General features: G+C 65.7%; 10 protein-coding genes across 10 annotated transcripts; 2 read left to right on the top strand and 8 right to left on the bottom strand.

Moving 5' to 3' along the window:
* Positions 1–302: 302 nt before the first annotated feature.
* Q8F55_008474 (uncharacterized protein) lies at positions 303–1,421 on the bottom strand (the record flags this gene model as incomplete). Its single annotated transcript, XM_069356870.1, has 1 exon — positions 303–1,421. The coding sequence occupies one exon, from the start codon at positions 1,419–1,421 to the stop codon at positions 303–305; it is 1,119 nt and encodes a 372-aa protein (XP_069204807.1).
* Positions 1,422–1,816: 395 nt separating this feature from the next.
* On the top strand, positions 1,817–2,108 carry Q8F55_008473 (uncharacterized protein; the record flags this gene model as incomplete). Its single annotated transcript, XM_069356869.1, has 2 exons — positions 1,817–1,885; positions 1,938–2,108. 2 exons carry the CDS (start codon positions 1,817–1,819, stop codon positions 2,106–2,108), a joined length of 240 nt encoding a protein of 79 aa, XP_069204806.1.
* Positions 2,109–2,207: 99 nt separating this feature from the next.
* Q8F55_008472 (uncharacterized protein) lies at positions 2,208–3,980 on the bottom strand (the record flags this gene model as incomplete). Its single annotated transcript, XM_069356868.1, has 1 exon — positions 2,208–3,980. One exon carries the CDS (start codon positions 3,978–3,980, stop codon positions 2,208–2,210), a length of 1,773 nt encoding a protein of 590 aa, XP_069204805.1.
* A 1,003-nt stretch (positions 3,981–4,983) lies between these two features.
* Q8F55_008471 (uncharacterized protein) lies at positions 4,984–5,765 on the top strand (the record flags this gene model as incomplete). The annotated part of the gene is made up of 2 exons (XM_069356867.1): positions 4,984–5,267; positions 5,306–5,765. 2 exons carry the CDS (start codon positions 4,984–4,986, stop codon positions 5,763–5,765), a joined length of 744 nt encoding a protein of 247 aa, XP_069204804.1.
* Positions 5,766–6,005: 240 nt separating this feature from the next.
* Positions 6,006–7,221, bottom strand: Q8F55_008470 (uncharacterized protein; the record flags this gene model as incomplete). The annotated part of the gene is made up of 4 exons (XM_069356866.1): positions 6,006–6,244; positions 6,282–6,576; positions 6,734–7,048; positions 7,102–7,221. The coding sequence occupies 4 exons, from the start codon at positions 7,219–7,221 to the stop codon at positions 6,006–6,008; spliced, it is 969 nt and encodes a 322-aa protein (XP_069204803.1).
* A 234-nt stretch (positions 7,222–7,455) lies between these two features.
* Positions 7,456–9,120, bottom strand: Q8F55_008469 (uncharacterized protein; the record flags this gene model as incomplete). The annotated part of the gene is made up of 1 exon (XM_069356865.1): positions 7,456–9,120. One exon carries the CDS (start codon positions 9,118–9,120, stop codon positions 7,456–7,458), a length of 1,665 nt encoding a protein of 554 aa, XP_069204802.1.
* An 899-nt stretch (positions 9,121–10,019) lies between these two features.
* On the bottom strand, positions 10,020–15,131 carry Q8F55_008468 (uncharacterized protein; the record flags this gene model as incomplete). Its single annotated transcript, XM_069356864.1, has 9 exons — positions 10,020–10,098; positions 10,154–10,445; positions 10,511–10,633; positions 10,674–10,914; positions 10,951–12,717; positions 12,756–13,004; positions 13,046–13,404; positions 13,440–14,919; positions 14,973–15,131. 9 exons carry the CDS (start codon positions 15,129–15,131, stop codon positions 10,020–10,022), a joined length of 4,749 nt encoding a protein of 1,582 aa, XP_069204801.1.
* Positions 15,132–16,738: 1,607 nt separating this feature from the next.
* Positions 16,739–18,457, bottom strand: Q8F55_008467 (uncharacterized protein; the record flags this gene model as incomplete). Its single annotated transcript, XM_069356863.1, has 1 exon — positions 16,739–18,457. One exon carries the CDS (start codon positions 18,455–18,457, stop codon positions 16,739–16,741), a length of 1,719 nt encoding a protein of 572 aa, XP_069204800.1.
* Positions 18,458–18,715: 258 nt separating this feature from the next.
* On the bottom strand, positions 18,716–20,599 carry Q8F55_008466 (uncharacterized protein; the record flags this gene model as incomplete). The annotated part of the gene is made up of 1 exon (XM_069356862.1): positions 18,716–20,599. One exon carries the CDS (start codon positions 20,597–20,599, stop codon positions 18,716–18,718), a length of 1,884 nt encoding a protein of 627 aa, XP_069204799.1.
* A 290-nt stretch (positions 20,600–20,889) lies between these two features.
* Positions 20,890–22,806, bottom strand: Q8F55_008465 (uncharacterized protein; the record flags this gene model as incomplete). Its single annotated transcript, XM_069356861.1, has 1 exon — positions 20,890–22,806. The coding sequence occupies one exon, from the start codon at positions 22,804–22,806 to the stop codon at positions 20,890–20,892; it is 1,917 nt and encodes a 638-aa protein (XP_069204798.1).
* Positions 22,807–24,618: the final 1,812 nt, after the last annotated feature.

Genomic DNA, 24,618 nt, shown 5'->3' with positions numbered 1-24,618 from the left:
TGTTTCGCCCGCCGTGGTGAAACCTTTGCCGCGGGTGTGCGGAACGGCGGGTGCGGCGCGCGCTGCTGCTGTCGCCTGTTATTGTGCATGCTCGTCTGCGAGCAGTGCGTCGAGCGTGCGTCGTGCATGCGCACCACGCCGCCACGCCGCCATCGACGCGCCTCGCCCTGTGCTTCGGGGTCCCCAGCTTCTTCATTATCGATAGAAGGGGCGAGTCTTGGCAGCGACGCGACGCATCCAGGACGCCTGCCCCGCCGCCACGCTCATGCGATCCAGACCGATCCATATGCTACAGCTGAACTCTATACACGCCCGTACACCCCGCCATACCCCTGCGCGCCGTACCCCGGCCCAGCCGCCAACGGCGCAATGACCAACCACGGCCCCTTGGCCTTCTTGCCCTTGTCCCGCCCCTTCCTATCCCGCTTCTCCTCGTCGTGCCGCCGCTTCTTCTCCTCCTTGCGCTCCTTCTTCTCGCGCTTGCGCCGCTCCTTGTCGATCTCGCGCTGCAGCCTAGCCTCCTTCTTGGACATGTTGCCGCGGCGCTCGGGCTCCGAGTCGGACGAGCTCGAGCTCGACGAGTTGGAGCGCGAGCGGCGCCGGTCCTCGCCCCGCTCCCCAGTCAGCCGCGCAACCTCGGGCCCCACAGGCCCCGGAGGCAGTCCCACGTCCCGCGCCGTCGCCCTCTCACCCCCCTGCACGACGAACACATCCAGCCCGCGCGGGCCGAAGAAGCGCGCCTGCCACGCCTCGATCGTCTCGACCACGAGCGGCTCGTTGCGCCGCGCCATGCCGCGCACGATCGCTTTCGTGACAAAGTAGCCCGTGATCCCCATGTGCATGGTCACGGGCGCGACGTTGGCGAGCACCTGCCCCCCGGCCGACACTTTGCCCGCGGTGAAGATGTCCTCGAGGAAGCGCGACATGTCGGCGGCGCTGACGTCGTGCGCGGCGAGCACGGGGCCAAAGTAGGCCGGCTCGAAGCCGGCGCCGATGAGCCCGTCCCTCCCTTCTGGGTGGAGGATGAGCGGGTCGAACGGCGGGTTGCTGTGCTGCGGCGGGGCGCGCCGCCAGCTGCGCGGCTCGGTCGCGAACGGCTGCCCTGCTGTGCGGCTGAGGCGCGACTTGACACGCAGCATAAAGTCGAGCTTGGGCAGCGCGCGCAGGGCGTAGTCGGCGGCTGTGGGGGCCCAGGCGTCGTTGGAAGCCAGCGGGTTGTCGTACGCCGCCTTGGCTTGCGCGTGGGCAGAGCCTGCGTCGGGTACTGGTCGTGGGGGTTGGGGCGGGGCGTACGACGAGGCAGGGCGGGGCGGGGCGTAAGCCGGCGGCAGGTCGGGTGCGTACGACTGCCTGGGGGGGTTGTACTGGTCATGGTGGTGCCGGCGGAGCTCGTCCTTGCTGTCGTAGTACGTGGTGGTCATGGTTGTTGGTCTGCCGTCAGCCGAGCTCGGACGGGTTACTCACCTGTGCACACGACTCGTCCATCAAAGGTGCGGGGGATGATCTGATCTGCAGCCCATCCTTCGGCGCTTTATACCTGGGTCCACAGATGCACGCCATGCATGCAGCAGCAAAGACATGGCCGCTACCGCCGCTACCGTCGCTATCAGGCCATCGCCGAGAATGGATCCACAGTTCCAACGGCTGCATTAGGATTACGGCGGCCGTCGCGCTCGACGTATACTGTTCCTGGCTGCTAATTACAAACGCAAGCGCCGAGAATCGCAGAGTGGCCAAGGAACCGCCGAGAATCGCCCCATGCCATTCTCGGAGCCCGCGGGGTGGGCCTATTTTCGGCCTGCGCTGCGCGACATACATGAGCAAGACATGCACAGCCGCGGCAGTTGACGAGCTCGGCGCCGACGGCGGTGGCCAGGCCAGGGCGGTGCCGCTGGAGTCGCTGGAACCCTACCGATTCACCGGGGAGCGGGGCGAAGCGGCTCGTCGACGAGGCGAACAAGTTCCAGACGAGCCGCGAGGCGAGCTACACGGTCACCGTGGCGCCTGGTGTCGACCTCGCGTGCATCGCCGCCGTCTGCATCTGCCTCAACCAGGTGCGCAAGACGGCGTCGATGAGCCTCCTGTCCGAGGCCACTTGGGTTCTATAGATACAGGATTCATGTACTCTAGGGGTGGCACCAGCCGTGAATATACTCTATGGGGTAACACCGGGGAAGTGAGTGTCCTTTGTGCCTCCTGGCACCTGTCTAGTCGTGGCGCTGCCGCACCATCAGCGGCATCTGCGGCCCGAGGTTCTCCTCGCCCTCGACGGCGGGGCGCTGCACAAACAGCCACCTGCGGCTGATCTTGGGCTGGCTGGGCAGCGTCTCGAAGCGGTAGTGCCGCAGGAGGACGAACATGGCCGTCTTCATCTCCATGACGGCGAAGCGGTATCCGATACAGTTGCGCACGCCGCCGTAGAAGGACAGGATGTTGCCGTACACGCCCGGCACCTTGTCTGTCGGGCCGGCGTCGTGGCGTTCTGGCCGGAACTCGTGCGCGTCCTCGCCCCACAGCTCGGCGCTCGTGTTGACGTGCGAGATGGCCATGAAGATCTGCGAGCCCTTCCGCAGCTGGATGCTGTCGACGAGGCTGCCGTCGCGCCCGGGCATCGGCGTGCCGACCGGCAGCGTCGTGTCGTCGACGCTCACCCGCGAGATGACGATGGCTGGTGGGTCGAGGCGGAGCACCTCGCGGATACAGTTTTCGAGGTATGGCAGCGCTGAGATCTGGTCGTACGTTGGCCGGTCGTCGGGCACGGCCGCGAGCTCGGCGTGCAGCTTCTCCTGCACGTCGGGGTTCTGCGCTAGCCGCTCGAGGAGGAACGCCAGCGTTGTCGACGTTGTCTCGTGTCCTGCGGCCAGGAAGGTGCCGACCTGCGCGAGCACCTCGGCGTCGCTGAGGCGCTGGTCGGCCGGGACGTCGGGGGACATGTTGGCGCGGACGAGGAGGGAGAGGACGTCGCGCTCGCGCTCGGGGTCGACGAGGCCGCTCTCCGCCTCCTTTGCAATCGCGGCCTTCTTCTCGCGCAGCAGCCGCGCGCTGTTGGCCTTGGCCGCGTCCATGCTGGCGCGCATAATCTTCTGGCGCTTGCTCGGGATCCACCGCAGGATGGGGAAGATCATCTCCATCATGATCCACGGCGTGATCTGCGAGTCCTGCCCCGAGATCGACTTGTACGCCGTGCTCAGCTCGTTGTGGACGTCCCTCAGGCTGTTGATCTCGACGTTCATCCCCGCCAGGCCGAGGACGTCGAGCGCGAAGCGGTTGAGCCAGCCCAGCGTCTCGATCTTGAGCCCGTCCGTGCCCTGCGCGAGCTTGTCGACCGCGTTGGGCGGCGTCGCGCCCGCGCCGTCGGTCGCTGCGAGCCCGGCCGCGACGGGGTCGCCGCCCGACGCGATGAGGCCCCCCCACAGGTCGGAGAGGAGGTACGCCTTATTCCAGAACTCGGGCATGAGGTTGCGCACCTGGGCCGTCCCGAAGGCCGGGTTGAGCACCTTGCGCTGGCGGCGGTGGACCATGCCCTCGGCCGTGATGAGGCCTGCGCCGAGCATGTTCTTGAAGACGCGCGCCGGGATGGGCGGCTTTGCAAAGTCGTAGCCGTTCTTGAGGATGTAGTTTATCGTCGTGAGATCGCTCGTGAGAAGCGCCTGCGTCGTCCCGAACGCCGTGTAGCGGACATTCTTGCCGTACTTTTCAAACCACTCGGTCGGCTTGCCGCCAATGACGCCCTTGATGACCTCGAGGCTGTTGCCCCAGAGGATGTGGGCCGGCTTGGGGCCGGGCAGGTTGTCAAACGAGGCGTAGTGCGATTTTGGGACGAGGAGCCAGGCCGAGAGGAAGACGGCTAGCAGGCAGAGTGCCACAACTCCCACGCGGCTGTTGAGCACGTCGTAGGAAGCCGAGAACAGCGGCTCGTACGTCGAAAACGTCGACGAGACGTTGGTCGGCAGCGTCAGCTGCGCTGCGAGGAGGGACATTGGGTGGTCGGGGGGTGCACGGGGGAGAGAAGGGGGTGGCATGCATGGCCCTTCCCAGGTTCTTATACGGGTGTTTGTCTGTTGTCGACGTTCTCGTACACTTTGCAGCTAGTCGCGTAGCATCTCCCACATGTGCCAACAAGCATACCCACCAGTGGTCAGCGGCGCCACCCGTGCTACCCGCATGGCGCCGCCGCCGACGTCGTGAGGTGCGGACTCGCCCTTACGACATTCCTGGTTTTAAACTCACCTCGGTAGCAGTTCTGTCGTAAAACGACTGCCCGAGAGGCTGGCTGAGGGGTGCGGCGAGCGCGGACAGACAGAGGAAAACAGCCACGAGCGATTACGGCAAGGCGTGTTTCAACTGGCCATGTCGTGATGGGCGGGACCTCACGTGTGAATGCGTACAACCACCCCCGGGCTGTATATCGCAGCCATGGCAGATCCCTCGTAACCCAGACCGAGAATTAGTGACCTGAAGGGCTCGCCGGCCAGGGCGGCTCGCTCGCAGCTACGCTCAATACGTTCCAGACGATACGTATGTGCAGGCACAAGGTCCTAGGCGGGTCGTTTGGAGAACGAACTGGCATTGTGCCTCTTCCGACGCCGTCGATAACAACGGCACGGCTTTTCCGCCGCCAAGCCTCGGCTCAGGAGATCTGGCAGCATTCGAGAGCCAGAGGCCTACCGAGTCCTACGTCGACCTCTCGTACGCAGACTGGACTTTTCCCATCCCACCATCCCCATACCCCTCCCCCTTCCCCTCCTCCCCCTCACAATGGCCGGTCTCTGCCTCAGCTACAAGTATCTTTTCTGGACACGGCCAGCCACGGCGGCGGCGCCGCACCCCCTCCCTGAAGGGATCCACAGGCACTGGCTACCAACCCCCTCTGGTGACCTCGAGCTCCTGTTTACCTCCCCCTCCCCCTCTCCCCCAAGTTCCGCCCCACCGGTCTTGTTCATCCACGGGGGGATGGGAGGGGCATGGGTCTGGACCGAGTTTATGCTCTTCCTCGCTGCGCGCGGCGTGCGCAGCTACGCCCTCAGCCTGCGCGGCCACGGCGATTCCTGGTATCCGGGCTACCTCCGCATGGTGTACCTCACCCCTCCCTCCGCCTTCGAGGACGACCTTGCCGCCGGGGTCGATTACGTGCGGGCCGAGGCGGGGGTGGTGCCTGTGCTCGTCGGGCACTCTGCCGGCGGCGGCCTCTCGCAGGCCGTGCTCGCGCAGGGTCGGGTCGACGTTACGGCTCTGGCACTCGTCGACGCCATCCCGGGCTACGGGTCGTGAGTTGGCCGCCGCACTGCCTCTGGCTGACGACGAGCAAAAAGATCAACGAAAACTGGATGGCCCTCGACAGGTGGTTCGTCTTCCGCCTCCTCTTCTGCCACTTTGGCCACCCCAACTCGGCGCTCTCGCACCCGTTGCTCACGCTGCGCGCCTTCTTCGGCCGCCAGTTCCCGTTGCAAACGGTCTACCCGTTCCAGGCGAAGCTGGCGCGGTACGAGTCGCTGCGGTGGCCGTTCAGCATGGTCGGGCCGTTCGCGCGCGCGCAGGACGTTGTCAAGCATGTCCAACGCAGGCGCATCCTCGTGCTCGCGGGAGACGAGGACGCGCTCATGACCCCCGAGATCACGCGTGAGACGGCGGCCTACTACGCTCTGGCGGGCGCCGAGGTGACAACAGAGTTCGTCTCGGGCGCCGGTCACCACCTCCAAAACGACGTGCAGTGGGAGGAGGGTGCCGAGCGCCTGTTGGACTGGTACCGGGCCCTCGGCAAGTAGGTACGGACCGGGCCCTGGCGCGTAGGAACCAGGTCCTCCCTCAACGGAATGCATCTCCTGCAAGTGGACTGATGAGTACCTCATTGATTTGCTCAAACCCATCTAATCTACGGACAGGACGAGAACACCGAGCCAGTGGAGGCCAACGCGCCATTGTGGTGGCATCGATCACGTAGCTCAGGGAGCGAGACGACTCGACAAGGCAAGCCTTATCAAGGATCGCATCGAGAGGTGCAAGTACTACTGCTGCGCCTTCTTGCGGGTACCGCATCTCTCACCGATGGCGATGAAGTCGGTACTGTCGGCGGGGAGCGGCACGTGGTAGAAGGGGGTGAGCGGCTCCCCCGATGGCTCACAGCGAGAGCGCACAAGGCGTTGGTCGGCGACGAATGGCTTCTGGTCGCCCGGCGTGAAGCGGGCCAGCCTGCGACGATCGAGGCTGGCAACGAGGTCACTGCACCATGTCGACTCGATACCCGCTTCGAGGTTAGCTGGGCCACTTGGGGCACTACTCACTGGCAAGGTAGCGCTTGCTCGGCTCGGTCCGCACCGCCATCGCCTCGATGGCGCCCATGTTCCACGGCTGCTGCCAATACACTTCCAAGATGCCGCCGAAGACGCGACGCTCGAGTATGAATCCTAACTCGGCGTCTTGGCCGGGGAATGGGCGACAGGAAGGCGCCGTCGCGGACGTTACGAAGGTGTGCACGATCGCGCGCATCAGCTCGTGGATGATCAGGGCCGCACAGAGCGCCGCGATGTGTTCTTGGCGCACTGGCTCGCCGTTCAGGCCAGTCAGGCCAGACGAGTACTGGACTCGTCAGAAGATGACCAGACTGCTGCACATACCAGACGAGAGAAGGGCTGCGCCCAGATCTCAACATGGGTCGTGCCTTGGATACTGACGCAAGCCCACGTCGATGCCGGCGGCTACTCTGGTCAACATGTTTGCGCCAATGTCGACTCACTTGCCCCCGCATGATGAGTCGAGGGAACTTGTGCAAGACATGGAGCCGAATCTCGTCCTCGGTTGGTGGCTCGCGATAGATGCGAGTGGCAGACTTGGCATTCTGGAAGATGTCGTACGCGATCTCGGCCATGACGCATGTGGTTTCCGAGCCCTCCCTCACGAGGTGACGTCGAACGCGCTCAATCAGGTTGACAGCGGGCCCCACCCAGTCTGCATCGCCTGGCTGAATCTCCTTCAGGAGCCCGTCGGTGTGGTCATGGATGAGCAGCTTGACGGGCTGCCGGCGGGCGCTTGGCACGCAGAACAGGATTGCCTAGGAGGGAGTTGAGCTGAAGACGCGCTGCCGAGCCGATGTTGACGACCGACCTGTATAGCCATAGCCCAGAACGGCTGACAGAGCACGACGACGAGGACCTTGACTGGCTGGAAGAGGAACGCACACGAGGTCCATATGAGTTTGAAGAGGAGGGCGAGGATGATAAACATTGTGAGCTGAGTGGAGAAGAGTGACGAGGTGAGATGCAGACAAGGTCTACTACCAGCGGTTGGCCGCCGACTCAGTGGCATGTCTCAGTTACACCGTCGCTGCACGCGACATGTCTCAGACATACATGCATGTGACATGCTAACCGCGGCTCGAGTCGAGGCCGCGTGGATGTATCTGCATCCCTACCATTGTCCAATTGTCCTCATTGTCCTCTAACCCCAGACTAACTCTTCTTACAGGCCCATGGCGTCGAGCAGCGCCGATGTGTACAGGCGCTTGGGGTCGTACTTCTTGAACGTCTCGACGGCGGCCTTCCAGTGCGGGCCGTACGACTTGGGGATGACGTTCTTGATGATCTCGGTGTCCTTCCATCCGCCCCAGACGGTGTACGCCCAGCCCTTTGACCACTCTGAGCGGACGCCGGCGTAGGGCGCGTAGTTCTTGAGGGCCCACTGCTCAATGTCCTTCATGTACCACGGTGCGAAGGGGGTGGTGGGCGTGGTGAGCACGTCGAACCACACGACGGCGTCCCACTCTGGGTGGTCGTCGTACGGGCGCGACGGCGTGAGGTTTGGCATGACGGCGCCCTCGATGCCGACGTCTCCGGGGCAGTCGACGTCGGTGACGCGGATCTCGAGCGGGCCGTTGATGGGGAAGAGGAGCTTGGCAGCGTACTCCTTTGTGAGCTTCTGGTGCTTGACGTGGAACTCGTGGATGACCTTCTGGACGTCGGCACGCTTGCAGTGCACGACAATGCCGTTGGCCGTGACGCGGAGGGTGCTCTCACGCACGTAGCGCAGGACGTCGCCCGCCTGGCCCCAGATGTCGGCCGAGTGCGTCGCCGCGAGCCCCTTGATGACCGAGTCCCACACAATCGGGGCCGAGACGACAATGCCGCCAGGCGCGAGCGTGTTGCCGAGGTTGATGGTCGCCGACATGGACTTGTTGATGCTGTCCGAGAACGGGTAGTTGTACGGCCCGTCGACGGCGCGCGACGACTCGGGCTTGGTCGGCGCGAGGCTCCAGACCTTGAGCCACGGGTTAGGCGTGAGGGGGAACTGGATGATCTCCATCCGGCCGGCAGAGTTGAGCAGGCTCTCGACCGTCTTGCCCTGGGTCCCGGGCGCGGCCGAGAGCTCGTCCATGGAGATGTTGGTGATGCTCTCGACGCGCATGTCGTAGCTCTCGCCGGCGCGCAGCACGACGCGCGTGATGAGCGCACGGCCAAGGTGGCACAGGAAGGGGCCGATTTCGGGGTCGGTGCGCTTGAACGTCTTGACGGCGTAGCACTTGCCGTCCCAGACGACCGCGTCGAGCTCGATAACCAGGTTGGACAGCGAGGCGAGCGTCGTTCCCGGCGCCCTCTCCTCGCCCGAAGCGAGCACACCGGTTCCGTGGGCGCCGATGGCGAGGGCGCCACCAATTGTGATGTCACCGAGGGCGGGGGCCGAGCCAAGCGCGAGCCCGGCAGCCTTGAGCGCGTCGTGCATGCTGTCGACGCTGGCGCCGGCATCGAGCTCGATGCTGCGGTCCTCGGGGTGGGCGCACACCTTGTTCAAGCTCTTCATGTCGACCACGAGCACCCTGGACAGCATGTTGACCGAGTTGTCGAGCGCCGTCGGCGCCCAGCCGTGCGTGTGTCCGCGGGGCCGGACGCGCCAGCCCTTTGCAGCGGCCCAGTTGACAGCGGCGACGAGCTCGTCGACCGTCTTGGGCGTCGTCTGGAACACATTCGTGTTGATCTCGGTCGACCAGTTCTCAAACTGCTGCGGCTGGGCAGACTGGCCCGCGGGGAAGCCGGGCAGGAGGTTTACGACGAGCGCGTTGGCCGAGAGCACGAGCGTGAGGAGCACGAGCGTGGCGCTCGCGCCAAAGCTGCGGTGGGTGGTCGCACGCATCGTCGGTTGGGGATGGGGCTGCTGGCATCTGCTGCCCCCCTCGCTCGCTTTTAAGAGCCCATTGTGTGTTGCTTGCTTGCCAGATCGAGCTTGTGGTTTGAGAGGAGACGGAGACGGCCAGGGATAAGCCTCACGCACACACTATGGGTGCCATTTGACGCCCACCCCCTCCCGCCAACGGCTTGCTACCGTCATCGGCGGTGCCTCATCTCGACGCTACGCCTCGAGCATCCGAGTGACTACCTGGCACGGTTGGCACTGGCGCAGGGGCTGAATGAGCATGTGGCGGCATACGGGCAGAGATGTGAGCAGAGGCGTCGTCGAGGCAGCTCTAGGGATGGACACCAGTGTCGTCACGGGAGTCGGTCCCTGGAGTCAAAAGGCACACAAGGGGCATGCCCTGTACATCAGCGGCGTCCACTCCTCCGGGTGGGTCAGGCCAGAGTCCGGGCCAGTTCGGGAGCAGCTTGTTGGCTTTAGGCGGCGCTGTAGCTTGCGGATGGGGTGCTGTAGCGTGGCCCACAAGTCTCTCCCGGACCCCCGGCCACACCAAGGGGATCGCCGGTCGCACCATCCAGCCAGCCTTCGTGCCACTTGCCTTGCTTGTCCACCCCGACCAGATCCTCCCGACCGATCCCACCCCAACAACCAACCACCTGAAACTGGTAGCCGGCCAAGGATGGCCCTTGCCCTTGCCCTGGCTGGCCGCGCCGCCCGGCCGGCAGGCTCCCAAGCCCTCAAACCCTAAGTATGTAATCCTCCGAGGTCCGAGTCCCGTTGTTCCATCGGGCCTTTGTTTGTATCCAGACACGATGCATTCAGAAACGGGTCATTAATGGTATCTAAGTGTTCATCACAGCAAGCAAAGGCTGCTCTGAATAATGATTGTGCTCGACGCTTTACGACGCAGTCTTGGACGCCTTGGAGCGGAGCTTGAGGAGGACAAAGACGAGCGCGTACGACGAAACGGCAAAGAGGCTGGCACGGTTGTCAGCAAACTTACACCAGGCACACCACCCCAAGCCCAACTCACGCAGTGAGGAAGATGCCCTCCCAGCCGACGACATGGTGCTTGATGTTGAGGCCGTACAGGTACTCGCGGCCCCAGCGGTACGCGCAGTAGCCGCAGTTCTCGGTCGCGTCGGGGTTGGCAAGGTAGCCCGGGTGGCCGCGGCTGAGGAAGTCGGCCATGTACTGGCCGCAAGTCTGGCCTGCGGGCGGGTTGAAGTAGCCGAGCTCGTTCTCCTTGCAGATGACAGGCACTCGCCAGAGCGGGAACGTGATGAGGCCCTTCATGAGGTACGTGAAGGGGTCGAGCCAGTACACTGGGTGCGTTAGTATTCATTCTAACCAGGCACGCCAGATCCGTGCCAGATCGTGTGACACTCACTCCAGTAGCGCCAGAAGACGTTGAGCTGGTAGTATGGCACGATGATGCCGCAGAAGATGGTGAGGATCATGAGGATGAGCGGAACGACGAGCGCGGCGAAGACGGCGTTGGGCGCGTACGCGGCTGCGGGGGTCAGCGGGGCTGCTGTGGGGGGTGTGCTCACCAATGAACTGGCCGAGACCGGTGTACATGAACTCGTAGAAGACCATGCAGAGGAAGACGGGGCCAGCCACGTTGGGGTGGCGCTGGAGACCAGTAGCGGGGTACCAGCAGCACCAGAAGAGGGCGGCGCAGACAACGAGGTAGGGGAACTCTGCCGTGATCTCGCCGAAGCAGAAGACCTGCCACGAGTAGAACTTGGCCTTCTTCTCGCGTGCCTCGAACACGTCGCGGTTGGCGATAAACTAAAACGTTAGTGTGGTCGCGCATGGGCAGCTCACCTTGGGCTGGGTCTGGACAATGACGGACGGGGCGACAAAGGCGAACTGGAAGAGGGTGAAGACTCTGTTCTTGAGGTCGCCGAGGCCGTGCTTGATCTTCCAGAACGAGAAGCCGAGGATGAGAGCCGTGATGATGTGGAGCATGAGCTTGTTGGCGACGTACATGACGTTGCGCCACAGCTGGACGTTGGCGCGAACGTAGACGAGCCACAGCTGGTCGTAGAGGGGCGCGGCAAACTCGTGCTCGTCCTCGGGGTCGTGCTCGGCCTCGGGGGCCTGGTGCGCGTCTCCGTGGGGCTTGAGGTTCTCGAGCTCGCGCAGCATCTCCTGGCGCTGCTCCGAGTTGTTCCAAGTCTCGTGCCAGTCCTTGTCCGTCTTGACGACGCCCGAGACAATGTCAATCATGTACTCGGCCGGGTTGCAGGCCTTGGGCCAGTCGATGCCCTTGTCGATAAAGTAGTTGGGGACGTCCTCGACGGGGCCCATGTAGACGGTGCGGCCACCGGCCTGGAGGAGGAGAAGCATGTCGAAGCCGGCGAAGAGGGCAGCCGAGGGCTGGTGGATCGTGCACATGATCGACTGGCCCGAGGCCGCGAGCTTCTGGAGGAATCCGACAATCATGTACGAGCTCTGGCCGTCGAGACCCGAGGTAGGCTCGTCGAGGAAGAGAAGAGTGGGACGCGAGACGAGCTCGACACCGATCGTGACACGCTTGCGCTGCTCGACACCAAGACCCTCACCGGGCACACCGATGATGGCGTCCTCAATGTCCGAGAGCTCGAGCAGGTCGATAATCTCGTCGACGTAAGCAAGCTTCTCGGCACGCGAGAAGCGACGGGGCTGGCGGAGGAGGGCAGAGAACTCGAGCGCCTCGCGGACAGTCGACTCGGGAAGGTGGACGTCGACCTGCTCACAGTAGCCGGTGGTACGCTGGAACGACATGGGGAGCTTGCGGCCGTTGAGCAGGACGTGGCCCGAGATCTCGCCCTCGTCCTTGCGCGCGGCGAGCACGTCCATGAGCGTCGTCTTGCCGGCACCCGAGGAGCCCATGAGAGCGGTAACAGTTCCAGCCTTGCAGTAGCCCGAGACCTTGCGCAGGAGCTGCTTGTCCTTGCCGGCCTCCTTGACAGTGTAGTCGAGGTTCTCCCAGGTAAACGTTGTGCCCTGGACCTCGATGCGAGCGGGCGAGGCAGTGCGGATGCCCTTCTCGCCACGCGCGTCCTTCTCAGCCATGGAGCCGCGGATGCCCTTCTCGTTCGAGTGGTCGGCGAGCGTCGCCTCGCCACTGTGCTGCGAGTTCTCGTCGCCCTCCTCGATGCGTGCGTTCTTCTCGTGCAGACGGCTGCGCTCGCGGCTGAGCTCGCTGTGCTCGGTCGCGCGGCGCTGCAGGCGGTTGCTGTACTCGATGGCCGTGCCGCTGTGGGCGGACAGGGTGGTGCTGAGACGCTCGAGGGGAGGCCACTGGCGGGGTGCGACCTCGCTGTGGGTCGTGCCCCAGCGGCGGAGACCCTCACCCTGGCCCTGCGGCGAGCCAGTGGGGTAGCGAGTCATCTGCTCGGTGACAATGCCGCCGTCCTCCTCGTCTCGGGGGGCCGAACCGGCCGAGCCCTCGATCTGGCGGCGCAGGTACTGCTGGCCACCACCGTTCTTGAAGAGAGTAATCTGCTGCTGGCTGCCGCCGCCGGTAAGGTACGTGAGGGCGAGCATGCCGAGCCAAGCCGAGTGGATCCAGAAGCCGATGATGATACCGAGGTTACGCCACGAGTGCTGGGGTTGTCAGTCAAGCCCGGGGACATGCCACTCACGCTCATCTTGAAGCCGAGCGCATCGCGAATGTACTTCTCGCCGCTGACATAGATCGAGCCGGGGGTAGATCCGGTGACCGAGCAGCCCTTGGGGCCGTCCTCGTAGCCGGGGCCGTAGGGGGCAAGGTCGGGGGCGACACAGAGGAACTCGCGGCCGCGGAACATGTACGCGCAGCCAGCCTCGATACCGTAGTAGGTCGGGTTGACGAAACGCGTCCAGCCGAACCACGGCTTCATGGCGGGCTCGTACTGGGCGGGTGAGCGGGCTGTCCCACGACAGTGGCACTCACGATAATGTAACCACAGTAGAGAACGAAGATCATGAAAATGGTACCAGCAACCTTTGACGCGTCGTTGTAGTTCTTGAAGCAGAAACCAATGGTGCGGAAGAGGGCACCGTTGGTGGCTGTGACGAGGAACGAGAAGCAGAACAGGACAAAGTAGTTTGTCGCGCTGTAGTGCCTCTCCGACAGGAAGTACATGACGATGGTCCAGATGACGATCTGGAACACGTACATGGGAATGTCGACGATTGTCTGGGCGAGGATGATCATACCGGGGAAATACATTGAATATTGTTGTTGCTTTGCGATGATGCCACGGCCGACGAAGGCACCCTGGACATCGGAGAAGGACAGAATGGACGGGACTGGGGTCAGCGGGCTCACAGCCAGCACGACTCACAGAAGATGATCAGGAAGACGGCACCACCGCGGAGGAAGAGGCCGGAAGTCGTGTCGGGCATGTTGTAGAAGACGGAACCGCAAATGAAGGCAAAGATGAACGTGGTACCCTGGCGAGCCCAGAGATGGGGCTTGTCGCCCCAGCGGGCCTGCACCTCCTTGATCATGAGGGCCCAGAGCTGGGTCCAGAGCGAGGCGCGGGGCGCGAACATGCGGAAGGCAGACGGCGACTTCTCGGCGTGGATGAGCTCCTTCTGCGCGTCTGTCTCGGCCTGGCGCGCGGCCGTGTCGGAAATGTGGGCGTCGGCCTCGGCGCACATGTCGGCGTAGATCTGCGACTGGCGGTAGCGGATGGCAAACTCTGACGCGACGTTGGGCACGCGGCCCTCGAAGCCCTTCTTGACGGTACGCTCGGAGAGCGCAGTCACAGCGGTGAGGTAGTCGGCCGTGTTGGCGCCCTCCATGTACTCGAAGCCCATGTCCTCAAAGTAGGGGCGGGCGAGCGCGCGGGGGCCGTAGTAGATGACGTGGCCCTCTGCAATGACCGTGACCTTGTCGAACAGGTCGTAGATGCCGTTACCGGCCTGGTACAGGGTGAGGATGTTGATCTTCTTTGCGTGGTCGCTGAGCTGGCGGAGGACGCGGTTGAAGTTGAGGGCCGAGGACGCGTCGAGACCGCGGGTGGCATTGTCCCACATGCAGATGGACGCGTTGGTCGTCATTGCCTCGCCGATGGACACGCGCTTGCGTTCACCGCCCGAGACACCGCGCACGTACTGGTTGCCGACGCGGGTCTTGACCGTGTGGGAAATGCCGAGCGCCTTGAGGATACGGTCCTTCATGCCCGTGATCCACTGCTGCTTGGTGATGGGCTTGCCGGTCGAGGGGTCGAGGCGGCGAGCGCGCGCGGCGGGGACCTCCATGCGCAGCGCAAAGTCCATGGTGCGCCCGACCGACAGGTGTGCGTCGTGCGTGTCCTCCTCGCTGTTGAACATGACGTCGGATGCCCAGGGCCTGAACTGGCGCGTGCCGGCCTTGAGCGCACCGTAGTGCACCTCGCCGTCGACGCCGGCGTAGGCGCCAAACTGGCCGGCCAGGGCCCTCAGGAAGGTCGTACATCCCGAGCCGGGGCGGCCGACGACGAGCATCATCTCGCCGGGGTTGAGAGAGCCGGTAAAGTCGTGGATGAGGTAGCGCTGCCCCTTGCGCAGGCCGGGCTGGCCCATCTTGGGGTTGGGGTCTCCGGGGCTCCAGTGCATCTCCTTTTGGCGCTGGGGCTCGTTTGCGATGAGCTCACGCGCCATCTTGTGCACTCGTCGCTTGGCGAGGAAGTAGGTCCATGGGAACAGGAGCGTGCCGCAGTCGACCTTGAAGTGGATGTCGCCCGGTCCTCCGGCGCCACGAACAGACAGGTTCTTCCAGTTGAGCGAGATGCCCTGGCCTGCTGGCAGGCCACGCTCGCGCTGTCCAGCGACGCCCTCCTGGTACCAGTAAGCTGGGGTGTCTCGCCTTGCCTCCCCACACCCCCACGCACCAGAATAATCCTCTCAAGGTTGAACTCGTCCTCTTCGTTCTCAGTGTCTTGGGTGTGGATCGAGGCCTCCTGACCGGCCGCGAGGTTGGCCGACTCGTCGGCCTGGATGTCCTCCTCTCGTACCGCCAAGGCGTCCGCCTCATACTCGGCAGCAGACATGGTGGTGGAGTGTTGCTGCGGTGGGCAATGGGTTATGCGGAGAAGGGGGGATGGGCACGACACGGCGGTCTTAAGAGAGGGCTCGGTGCTGCCAGAGCAGGCAGCCAGCCCACGTCGCTGTGGAGCCGTCGCAGCCTCGGCGGGTCGCAGGTTAGAGCACGCTGCTTACATGCCTTGGCTTGCCTGGCCGGCGGGCGCGTCGGGGGGTTAGCTGGCGGCTGGAGGGGCAGCAGGTCGCAGCACGTCGCCCTTGTGCAAGCCACAGTGATCGCCGCGGGGGTTTGCTGCCCCCGCCCACCCGCGCGCCATGGCCTTGTTTGTGTGAACCGGTGACGGGGTCGGCGCGGACACGTCGGTCAGTACCAGGGGATTGAGTGGTCGGTGTGACCAAGAAAGAACAGGGGGAGACCGAGTCAATGACGACGGCGCGGCGCGTGAGAAGGGCAACCCGGCACTGAGTGGAGGCGAGTGAGTCGCTGGAATGAGGTCCCGGCAGGGTGCTGCTGGAATGGAACCTTGTGTCGGTCAGTCTGTCAGCGCTCATGACGCGGCGCGCGTGCGTCTTGGCAACGAGCAAGCAAGGCAGGAGTGACGAGCCGGGCCGTCACTCGGCCTGCATGCCGTAGGATGGATGTCTTATCGCGAGGTAGTGGGCAGAATATCGAGCGAGGGCGCGCCGACGCCCGGCTCCCCTCGCCACGCCACGCTCGTCGCCATCCACGGCCGCGCGACTTTGAGCTCGCCGGGCGCCGAGAAGCGCAGCGTCGAGCAAGGCCTGGCCAGGCATACAAGCATCTCCGACTGCGGCATGCACACAGCGCAGCGGGCCACTTCCCCAACCATGTCGCGTCGCCCAGCCAATGCGAGCACGCGCAATGAAGACGACGATGCTGTCTCTCACAGCCATGGTGCGGGAGGCAGCTCGAGGGGGACCATGGGACCACTATGCCCAGCACAGCAGGCAGGACGTGCAGGTGGCGGAAGCGGCGCCGGCCGGCTTGACCTGAGTGATCCGACCTGGTCCTGGCCTGCGTCGCCGCACCTGTCGGTGGGTTTGGGCGACGAGGCGACGACTCTACGCGTCATTTGCGGCACGGCTGCGGGGCAGCGGCCGAGCGGAGCCCGGAGCCCGGAGCATTCACGCCTCGTGCGTGGCCGCGGCGTGCTCATCACTCAGTGGCTGGGTATGTGCATCTGTCGCTGCCAGCTACGGCCGCCATAAAGTCGCGCTCGAGGCGCTCGGCGATGGCGGACTTGGGCCGGCGGATATGCCGCGGCCTCGAGCTCGAGGCAGCGCTGGCATTGCATGCACGCCGTCAGCTCAGCTGCTTCGGCGGCCGCAGCTCCCATCGACCCCATGCATCCCCTAGCTCACCACGTCGCTCGCGTCGCTCGCCGCCGCACGTGCAGCGGGTCAAGGTTGCACCCTCACAATTGTCCCACCCACACTCGTCCCACCCGCTCTTCCCGCCGACCGACGCGAACTCGTTCCCAGGCCCACACGCGCAGGCGACAAGGCCTCTCTGGGGCCCGTGACCCACTCTCGGGTAGCGCCGTGCATCATCCGCGCGGTATATGATGCCACTCTACGCTCTATGCATGGCGATCTACGTGAAGAAGGGAATCTCAATGCCGCACCCGGAAAGAAAGTCGAGCAGCTCCTGATCCAGCGTGAACGCGTCCGCGTCAGCTGCCGGGTCGTCGGCCTGGGCCTCCGGGGCCTGCTCGACCGGCGGCAGAGGGGGCAGAGGCACTAACGCGTCGCGGTGGGCAGTGGGCGATGGCACTGCAACCGTGCTCCAGCCTTGCTCGTAGCTGGGGCCGGAGGGAGCGTGCGGAGCGGGAGCGGGCCCCGGCGACGCGTCCAGTCGCAACGTGGCGACCGCGCGGTGCACGGCGTCGTTGAGCACGTTGGCCAGCATCGCCGTCTCGGGATACGCCGACGCGCTGCGCACCGCCGCGATCATCGTCTCGGCGAGCGCCATGTACTGCGCCGCGACACTGGCCGACGACACAGCGCCTTCGACCATGAGCCGGACGAGGGAGAGGACAAACGCCGCGAGCTGGTCGCGCACCGCGCGGGGAGCGAGCATGAGCAGCTGGCGTGCGGCGACGGTGCGTGCGAGCTCGGCCATGCGTTCGGTCGCGCGCATCGCCGCGTCGTTGACGGCGGCGACCGTCGCCGACGGAAGCGCGCCCGCGCCGTCCCTCACAGCGATCCAGACGACGAGGTACATCCAGTTGTACGTCGACACGAGGTATGCCGCGTGCTGAGGCGTACCGTGGGCTGCTGCGTCGAGGATCGCGCTAATGTCAAGTCCCACGCCCACGCCGAGGCCGAGGTCTTCGAGGTCGGCTAGCGCCGTGTCCACGTCGGCGGCCTGGAGCCCCTCGGTCTTTGCGCGCGCCGAGAGTAGCTTGGCGCAAATCTTCCGCGCGACGCGGGCGATGCCGAACTGGACGTCACTGTCCGCGCCGGGCGGCAGCGGCCAGCCGACGTTGGCTTCGGCGAGGCGGAACGACGTGCTCGCCGACGACGAGCGGATCGCGTCAAACTTCCACACCGTCCAGAACAGTGTCTGCCGGCGGGTGTATTCTGGGTGGGTGGGCGCCGGCGGTATGTGGAGGTTGTGGTAGAGCGCGAGGTCGACGGCGAACCCCTTGCCGAGCGGGTCGAGGCGGAGGGGGTGGGCGGCGTGTCGCGGTTTGGTGACGCGCTCTGCGAGCAGGTTGACGGCCTCGACGGCGTCGATGCCGCCGCGCGCGAGCGCATCCTCGTCTGCCGTGAGCTCGAGGCAGCGTGCGTAGAGGCTTGGGGCGAGGTGGGGGTTCGCGGACAGCGGCGCGCCGAGTGCTGCGACGGCGAGCGCGAGCAGCTCGGACACGGCGGGCACGCCGGCGAGCTCTGGCGGGGGCGGGAGACCGGCGACGTCGTACAGGAGCGCGCTGACGCGCTGGCTAAAGACACGCTCGCTCTGGGAGAGCTGGTATGTCTGGCCGATGGAGGCGAAGAATGTGCCGATGGCGTCGTCGAGTGCGGGGCGGGTCAGGCCGGGCACGGAGAGGAGGCAGGCGTGGGGCGAGGGCGGCGCTGGCGCGGGGGACGCAAAGGCGGCGGCGAAGAGCGCGGTGGACGCGGTGAGTGCTGGACCCGCCAGCTGCGGCCGATGCGGGGGTGGCGGAGGCGTACGCTCCGGTGTGGAGAGAGGCTCGTCCTCGGTCGCGTGGTGCTGCTGCAGCAGCGTCATGATGCGCTTGCCGCGCTTGTGCGCGCCGGGCGGGCGGGGGAGGCCCTCAGCGGCCGCATCCTTGCGCTTTGGCGGCATGGCGGAGGCGCACAGGCATGGGCTATCTCGGCATGTCTCCGGGTTGATGTCGGCGAGCAGGGATGGGGGAGGAGCGTGTTGTTGATGGTCAGAGTGAGTGTGATGCGATGGAGAGCGCGATGGAACGCGCGAAACGGCGTTGCCGCAAATAGTTGCCGACACAAGCGAGCAGCCCCAAACACTCGTGCCGCAATCGTCCAAGACATCGCTGTCCTTCCAAGTCTGTTGAAACAGCCCAGAGCAGACTCAATACAGCAGCTAGGCCAGCGCAAATGGCAGCCCGAACCCGCACTCCTTGAGCGTAGAGACGAGGTCGGGCCAGTCGAGTTGATCGCCGCCAAGCCCCACCGAAGAGTCATAAGGCACGTCTGAGAAGGCCGCCCACGCGGCCGGGCTGATGGACGCGGGGGACGTGGTCGAGAACAAGGCACTGAGCGGGGCTGATGCGATCGCCGCGCCGAGCACTGCGGCCGGTTGCTCTGGCAGCGCAAGGTGTGGGAACATGTCTGGCGGCGCATCCGCGACGACGACAGCGGGCGCCGGCGTCGGCGCAATCTCCGCCGGGTGGCTCACGCCCTTGAGCGCCAGCAGCCCGCGCTCTGCGACCCGCGCCGCGTCGGTCGTCTGTACCCGGGACGCGTGGTACAGTGCCATGCGAAGCGTGTCGGCCAGTGCGACAGAGTCGGGGTACAGGCTGGCGCCGCGGATCCCGCGGTTGAGCGTCTCGGCAAGCGCAAAGTACTGCGACGACTGGGCGACGCTCGGCTTGTCGATCGCCTTGAAGGCGCGCACAAGGAACAGGGTGAACGCAGCCATGTGGTTGCGGATACTCTTCGGCGCGTGTACGTGCAGGCTGTGCTGGGTGCAGAGCTCGGCGAGCCGGGCCATGACCTCACACGCGGCCATGGTCGCCGCCTCGACGGATGCGACGGCGGCGGCGGATGTCTGGCCAGGCAGCCGCTCCTCATTCTCCTGCACAGCGACCCACAGCACGACGTGGAGCCACTGGCTCATGCTGAGCATGAAGAGCTGCTCGACGGGCGTGAGCCTGGTGTGAGGTTTGCCGGGGAGTCCAGGCGACGGGTTGTTGGAGGCGCACGCTTCCTCCAGTGTCGCGACGTCGAGGCGGAGCTTTGGGCCGAGGTCGGCGAGGACAGCGAGCGTCGCCTGGACCTCGTCGTCGCCAAATCCAGCGCACTTGGCCTTTGGGCTCAGATGCGCCTCGCAGATACGCCGCGTCGCGACCGTCAGCACGGCGTACGGGGATCCTTCCACCGCGGAGGCCTTGGGCCAGCCGTAGTCGTCGTCGGCTATCCGATAACACGTGTTCGCGCTCGCCGAGCGGATCGCGTCGTGGATGAACACTGTCCAGAAGAGGGTCTGCCGGCGCGCATGGTCGGGCGACTCAGGCATCGGGATATGCAGTTTGTGGTAGAACATGAGGTCGACGACGGTTCCCTTGCCGAGCGGGTCGAGGGTGGTCGGGCTCGCGCGGGTACGGCCCGCAGCGTGCCGCGAGCGCACGTACAGCTCAGAGAGGAGGAGGACGGCGTCGATGGCGTCGAGCGCGCCGGCATCCGAGAGGAGGTCGGGCTGGGCCAAGATGTGCCGGCAGTGGGCGTACAGCGGGTCCGCGAGCGCCGTGTGGGTGTGGGAGAAGGGCGCGCCGCAGCACGCCACGGCGAGCACGAGCAGCTTGCTCGCGGGCGGCGTGTCGAGCTCGGCGGGGACGGGGAGCCCAGCGGCGTGGTACAGCGCGACGCGGGCGCGCGCGAGGAACTCGTCGCGCGGGAGCGAGAGGCGGAACACGCGCCCGACGGTCGCGAAGAAGGACTCGAGGCAGGCGTCGAGCGCGGCGCGCGTGAGGCCCGGGACGCCGAGGAGGCGCGCGTGGGGTGCGGAGGCGGCGGAGGCTGGGAGGGAGGCCGGGGCTGCTGCGCCGACTGGAGAAGGTCGTGTAGGCGCAGCGGGGGGCACGCCGGCCGAGGAGGCACTGGGACCAGGCGACGCCGCGGCTCTTCGCTTGCGCGGGCGCGCCGTCGTCGTGCACGCAATGTCGATCGACGTGCAGAACGCACACCGCGCGTCGAGCTCGACGCACTTGACCTTGCGTAGCCGGCACGCGTCGCACGCTGCGCGCATCGTGCTGAAGATGGGTTGGAGTGCAATGTCGAGGTCGACGCAGATGGTCGATCACTGTTGTTGTTGGGGTCACGTGATTCACGCCGAAACCGGCGCCGAGACCGACGCCGACGGCGCCGAGTGGCCACCCCGCTGCCACGACCTGTACATATGGCAGGCTGCAAAGGAGCCTGCAATGCTCTCCTGCAGAGCACTGTTGAGCTGTACCTCACTCTGCACCTGGAACAGCCGCACAGCCGGCACAACCGAAAGCGTTCATATCAAAATGTCTGTCTACACTTGTGTCTACACTAGCGGATGACCTTGGCGGCGAGGCCGTGGGGGCGGAGGGGCACGCCGGGGATGAGGTTGGAGAAGGGCACCTGGAAGCGGGGGTCGGGGGTGATGCGGCCGTCGGGGCCGATGATGAAGACGCGGACGTGGCGGTCACCATCAGCGTGGATCTTGCCAAAGTTGTCGAGGTTGAGGAAGTAGTCGGTGATGGCGAGGCGGTTGCCGTAGATCTTGATGAGATGCGGGCCGGCATACGCGGGCAGCTTGAAGTCCTGGATGAGGACGGGCACCTCGGGGTTCTGGATGTCGAAGACGGCGACACCAGAGTAGAAGCCCGAACGCTTGGTCCACTTGTCATAGTCGGACGCGTAGAGCAGGTACAGGAAGCGGTCGTCCTCGGACACCTGCTTCATCTGGGCGGTAATCTTGGGCGAGAGGACCTTCTGGAGCCACGACAGCTGGTCGTTGACGTCGATGACCTGGCGCGCGGTGCGATAGAAGGGGTCAAAGATGTAGACCTTGCCGGTGCCGGTGCCGCCGACGTAACCGCGGCCGCGGGGGTCGTGCTTGAGCAGGCGGAGCTCCATCGAGGCAGTACCCTTCGGCAGAGGGATCTTCCACGGCGACATCTGCATGGTGGCGAGGTTCCAGACGCGGACCGAGGCCTGGGTCACCGGGTCGCCCGGGACCGAGTTGAAGGCCGACGCGAGGTTGAGGAAATCCGACGTGACGAGCAGGTTGAGGTCCTGGCGCACGTCGATGCCGTGCGGGAGGAAGTCGGGCGGCGGGTTGGGCGGGTACTCTGCGATGAGGTTGCCGTTCTGGTCGAGGTGGGCGAGGCGGCCGGGGTATCCGCCGCCCCAGTTGTTGCCCATCTCGGTGAGGAAGAAGGTGCCGTCCGAGAGGGGGAAGACCTCGTCGGGGACGTTGCCGAAGCCTCCGCGGTTGTTGGCGACGAAGCGGGGCTGGGCCGGGTTCTCGGCGACGTCGAAGATGAAGAGCTCGTTCTGCCCCCTGAACTGGGACAGGAAGCCGCCGCAGACCATGGTGCGGCCGTTGGCGCTCAGGCCACAGTGGTGCGGCTCGTTGCCGGACGTCACGAGCGTCTGCGAGATCGCGCGGCCATAGTTGGGCGAGGCGGGGTCAAAGTCGAGCGTGACGATGCGGTCGGCGTTGACGCGGCCCTCGGCGCCGGCCCAGACATAGAGGTACTGGGACGAGGTGCCTCCGACGGGCGGCGCGGCGGCCGGGCCACCTCCGACAATGCCCGGGCTGCCACCAGTCTCGAGGACGGCGTTGGCCGAGGAAGCGAGCGAGGCGGCGACAGCCGGGCCATTGGCGCCGGCGCTGGCCACGACGTCGGCCGGCGCGGGGTTCTGCGACACGGTAGGCTCGGGAGGAGGGGGCGCGCTCGGGATCGGGTTCTGCGCCTTGCCCGGCACGGGCAGGTGCTCGGGGTTGGGCAGCGGGCCGGCCGTGGTTGGGAACGGCTGGGTGACCGCCGGCGAGGGGATGAGCGACGCGGGGGGAGGGGATCCCTTGCCCGGCGCGGCAGCAGTGCCGGCGGGGCCGATGGCGTTGGGGTTGGGGCCGGGGTTGGGGGCAGCCGCGGCCTGGCCCGGGTCGCTGCCGCCCTGCTGCTCGGAGGAGGGCGAGGGCGAGGCGTCGGCGGTGCCGGCGGCGCCTGGGGCACCGGTCACGGACGAGGCCGAGTCGGGGCCAGAGGCAGGGCCGCCATCGGGCGCGCTGCCGCCGGCGCCGGCGCCGTCGCCGGCACCGGCACCCTGGTTGTTGCTATCGCTGCCGCTGGCCGAGCCGCCGCCGATGTTGTCCGGGGCGTACCCTGCCGAGCCCTGCTGCCGTGGGTTGATGACGGCGGCAAAGGCCGGCGAGGAGAGGGCGAAGAGCACGGTGAGGGCGTGCTGGAGCTTCATCGTGACGGAGAGCCCAAGGAGGGGGGGGGGGGGGGTAACGAGTGTGGGGGGGTTAGTAGTTGTCTGTCAGGGGGTCAAGGGGGGGCCGGGGGGCCAGCTTATATGTTGACGAGGTGGACAGGCCTCATGGGGGTCACCAACTCCATCGGCTGGGGCGTGCAGTGTGATAGTTTGGGACGAGCATGTCATTACGAGAGGAATGCTGTCCGGTTCGCGTTCGTGCTCGAGAAGGAGAAGACCGCGACCGCCGCCTGCCTGTCGCACAATCAACCCTCAGGGAGGCGCCGTTTCAGCGCGGCGCTGCACGCTGCACGCTGCACGCTGTCCTGACCAGCCCCGGCGCGCTCGTCGAGGCAAGGGTGGGTGTGCGCCGTGCTGGATGCTGGGTGTTCCAGTCGGCAGACGAGGTGACGGCACGGTCGAGGTGTTCTGCGGGGTGTAGCGAGGCATTTTGCCTCGTCGAGGCTGCCAAGGACGCGTCTCGCCAAGGCCAGTCCATGATGGACGCGGCATATCGTCTGCCTGCTTGACGACGACGTGGTGGGCGAGCGCGCGGGCGAGACGCGGCACGACGGCAACAAGCTCGAGCGTAAACTCTAATCGTGGTGAAGAGATAAACAAGGACAAGAGGTGCGTGTTTCGGATCACGCACTCAGCCACTGGAACCACAGAGCTACTTGTCTGGGCAGCGACAGCCGCGCTCATCAAGAGCTGCCTCGAGCTTAATACCTCCTGGATCTCCTCTGCGTGCCAGGAACCCGGCACGCGGTCGATCCCGTGGCATAAGCCGCGCGCTGCCCATGCCACGAGCGCCACGAGATTCGACACGCCCATTCCTTCTCGTGGAATGGTCGCCCCCTCGTGTCTTATGTTTGGGCGGGCTGGCCTCGACCGTGCGTCAGACTCGGTGCGGCGTCTACCACTCGGGCTCCCCAGAATGGATGCGTCGTGGCTGTGGCTCGTCTCTACTCTCGGGATGGGCTTTGCCTTTGCTCCGAGCAGCGCAGCGCAGCCACCGTCGCCTCCTTGGACCGACGAGACGCTCGGGACAGACAAACTCGCGCACAACGCTAGTGGCGGGCCCCTCACCAATCCCCCCCTCCGGCGCCCCCCCCCCCCCCGGGGCTGTCTCAGATAGCACAACATGTCGAGCCCGCCTTCGATCATGTCGGCGGGTGTGCCTCGTGCGCGTGCCTCACGGGAGAGCCGCATCCGACGCGACAGGCGACTCACTCACCGAGACCAATCAGTACCAGCGCCGCTCGAGGCACCGCCCAACCCATCTTGGCGAGTTTGGTTCGAGCCAGGTTGGGTCTGGGGGTGTCACCGTCTCCGCGGGCACTTGGATCGAGCTCACCGCCGTCCCGTCCCGCCGGCTCGTCCCACCGGAGCTCCGCGCCGACCGAAGGGGCAGACACAAGCCACCTCCGCAAGCTCTCGCCACTGACGGCATGTGTCTTGTCCGTCTAGTGCATGTAATAAACGATGCGGCGACTACTACTCTGCTACGAGGTAAACGCGCAGCGGCTTGATCTCAAATGTCCGACGATTGAGCTCGACACGGGTGCTTCCGCCTCCAAGGCGTAGCGCACACCTTGGCAGAGTTGCTCCTTGAGGAGGCTGAGCACGCCTCCTTCAGCCCAGGCAGTCTGCGTCGGCAGTGGCCGTCGGCCGTCTTGGCCCGTATCGCTCTCGACCAAGTCGCCGCGCATACGGATGCTGAGGACCTCGCGGGGCACGCGGCGACGGCCTTGGCGCGGCGCATCCTCTCCAGCAGGAGGGCCGTCGGGCCGCTGCCCCGTTGTTGCTAGA

The sequence above is a fragment of the Vanrija albida genome (genome assembly GCF_041260175.1).
Source record: "Vanrija albida strain AlHP1 chromosome Unknown contig_7, whole genome shotgun sequence".
In the NCBI taxonomy this organism is placed as follows: Eukaryota; Fungi; Basidiomycota; class Tremellomycetes; order Trichosporonales; family Trichosporonaceae; genus Vanrija; species Vanrija albida.
The sequence above is the reverse complement of the archived record's forward strand: the minus strand, read 5'-3'. Positions and strand labels throughout refer to the sequence as shown.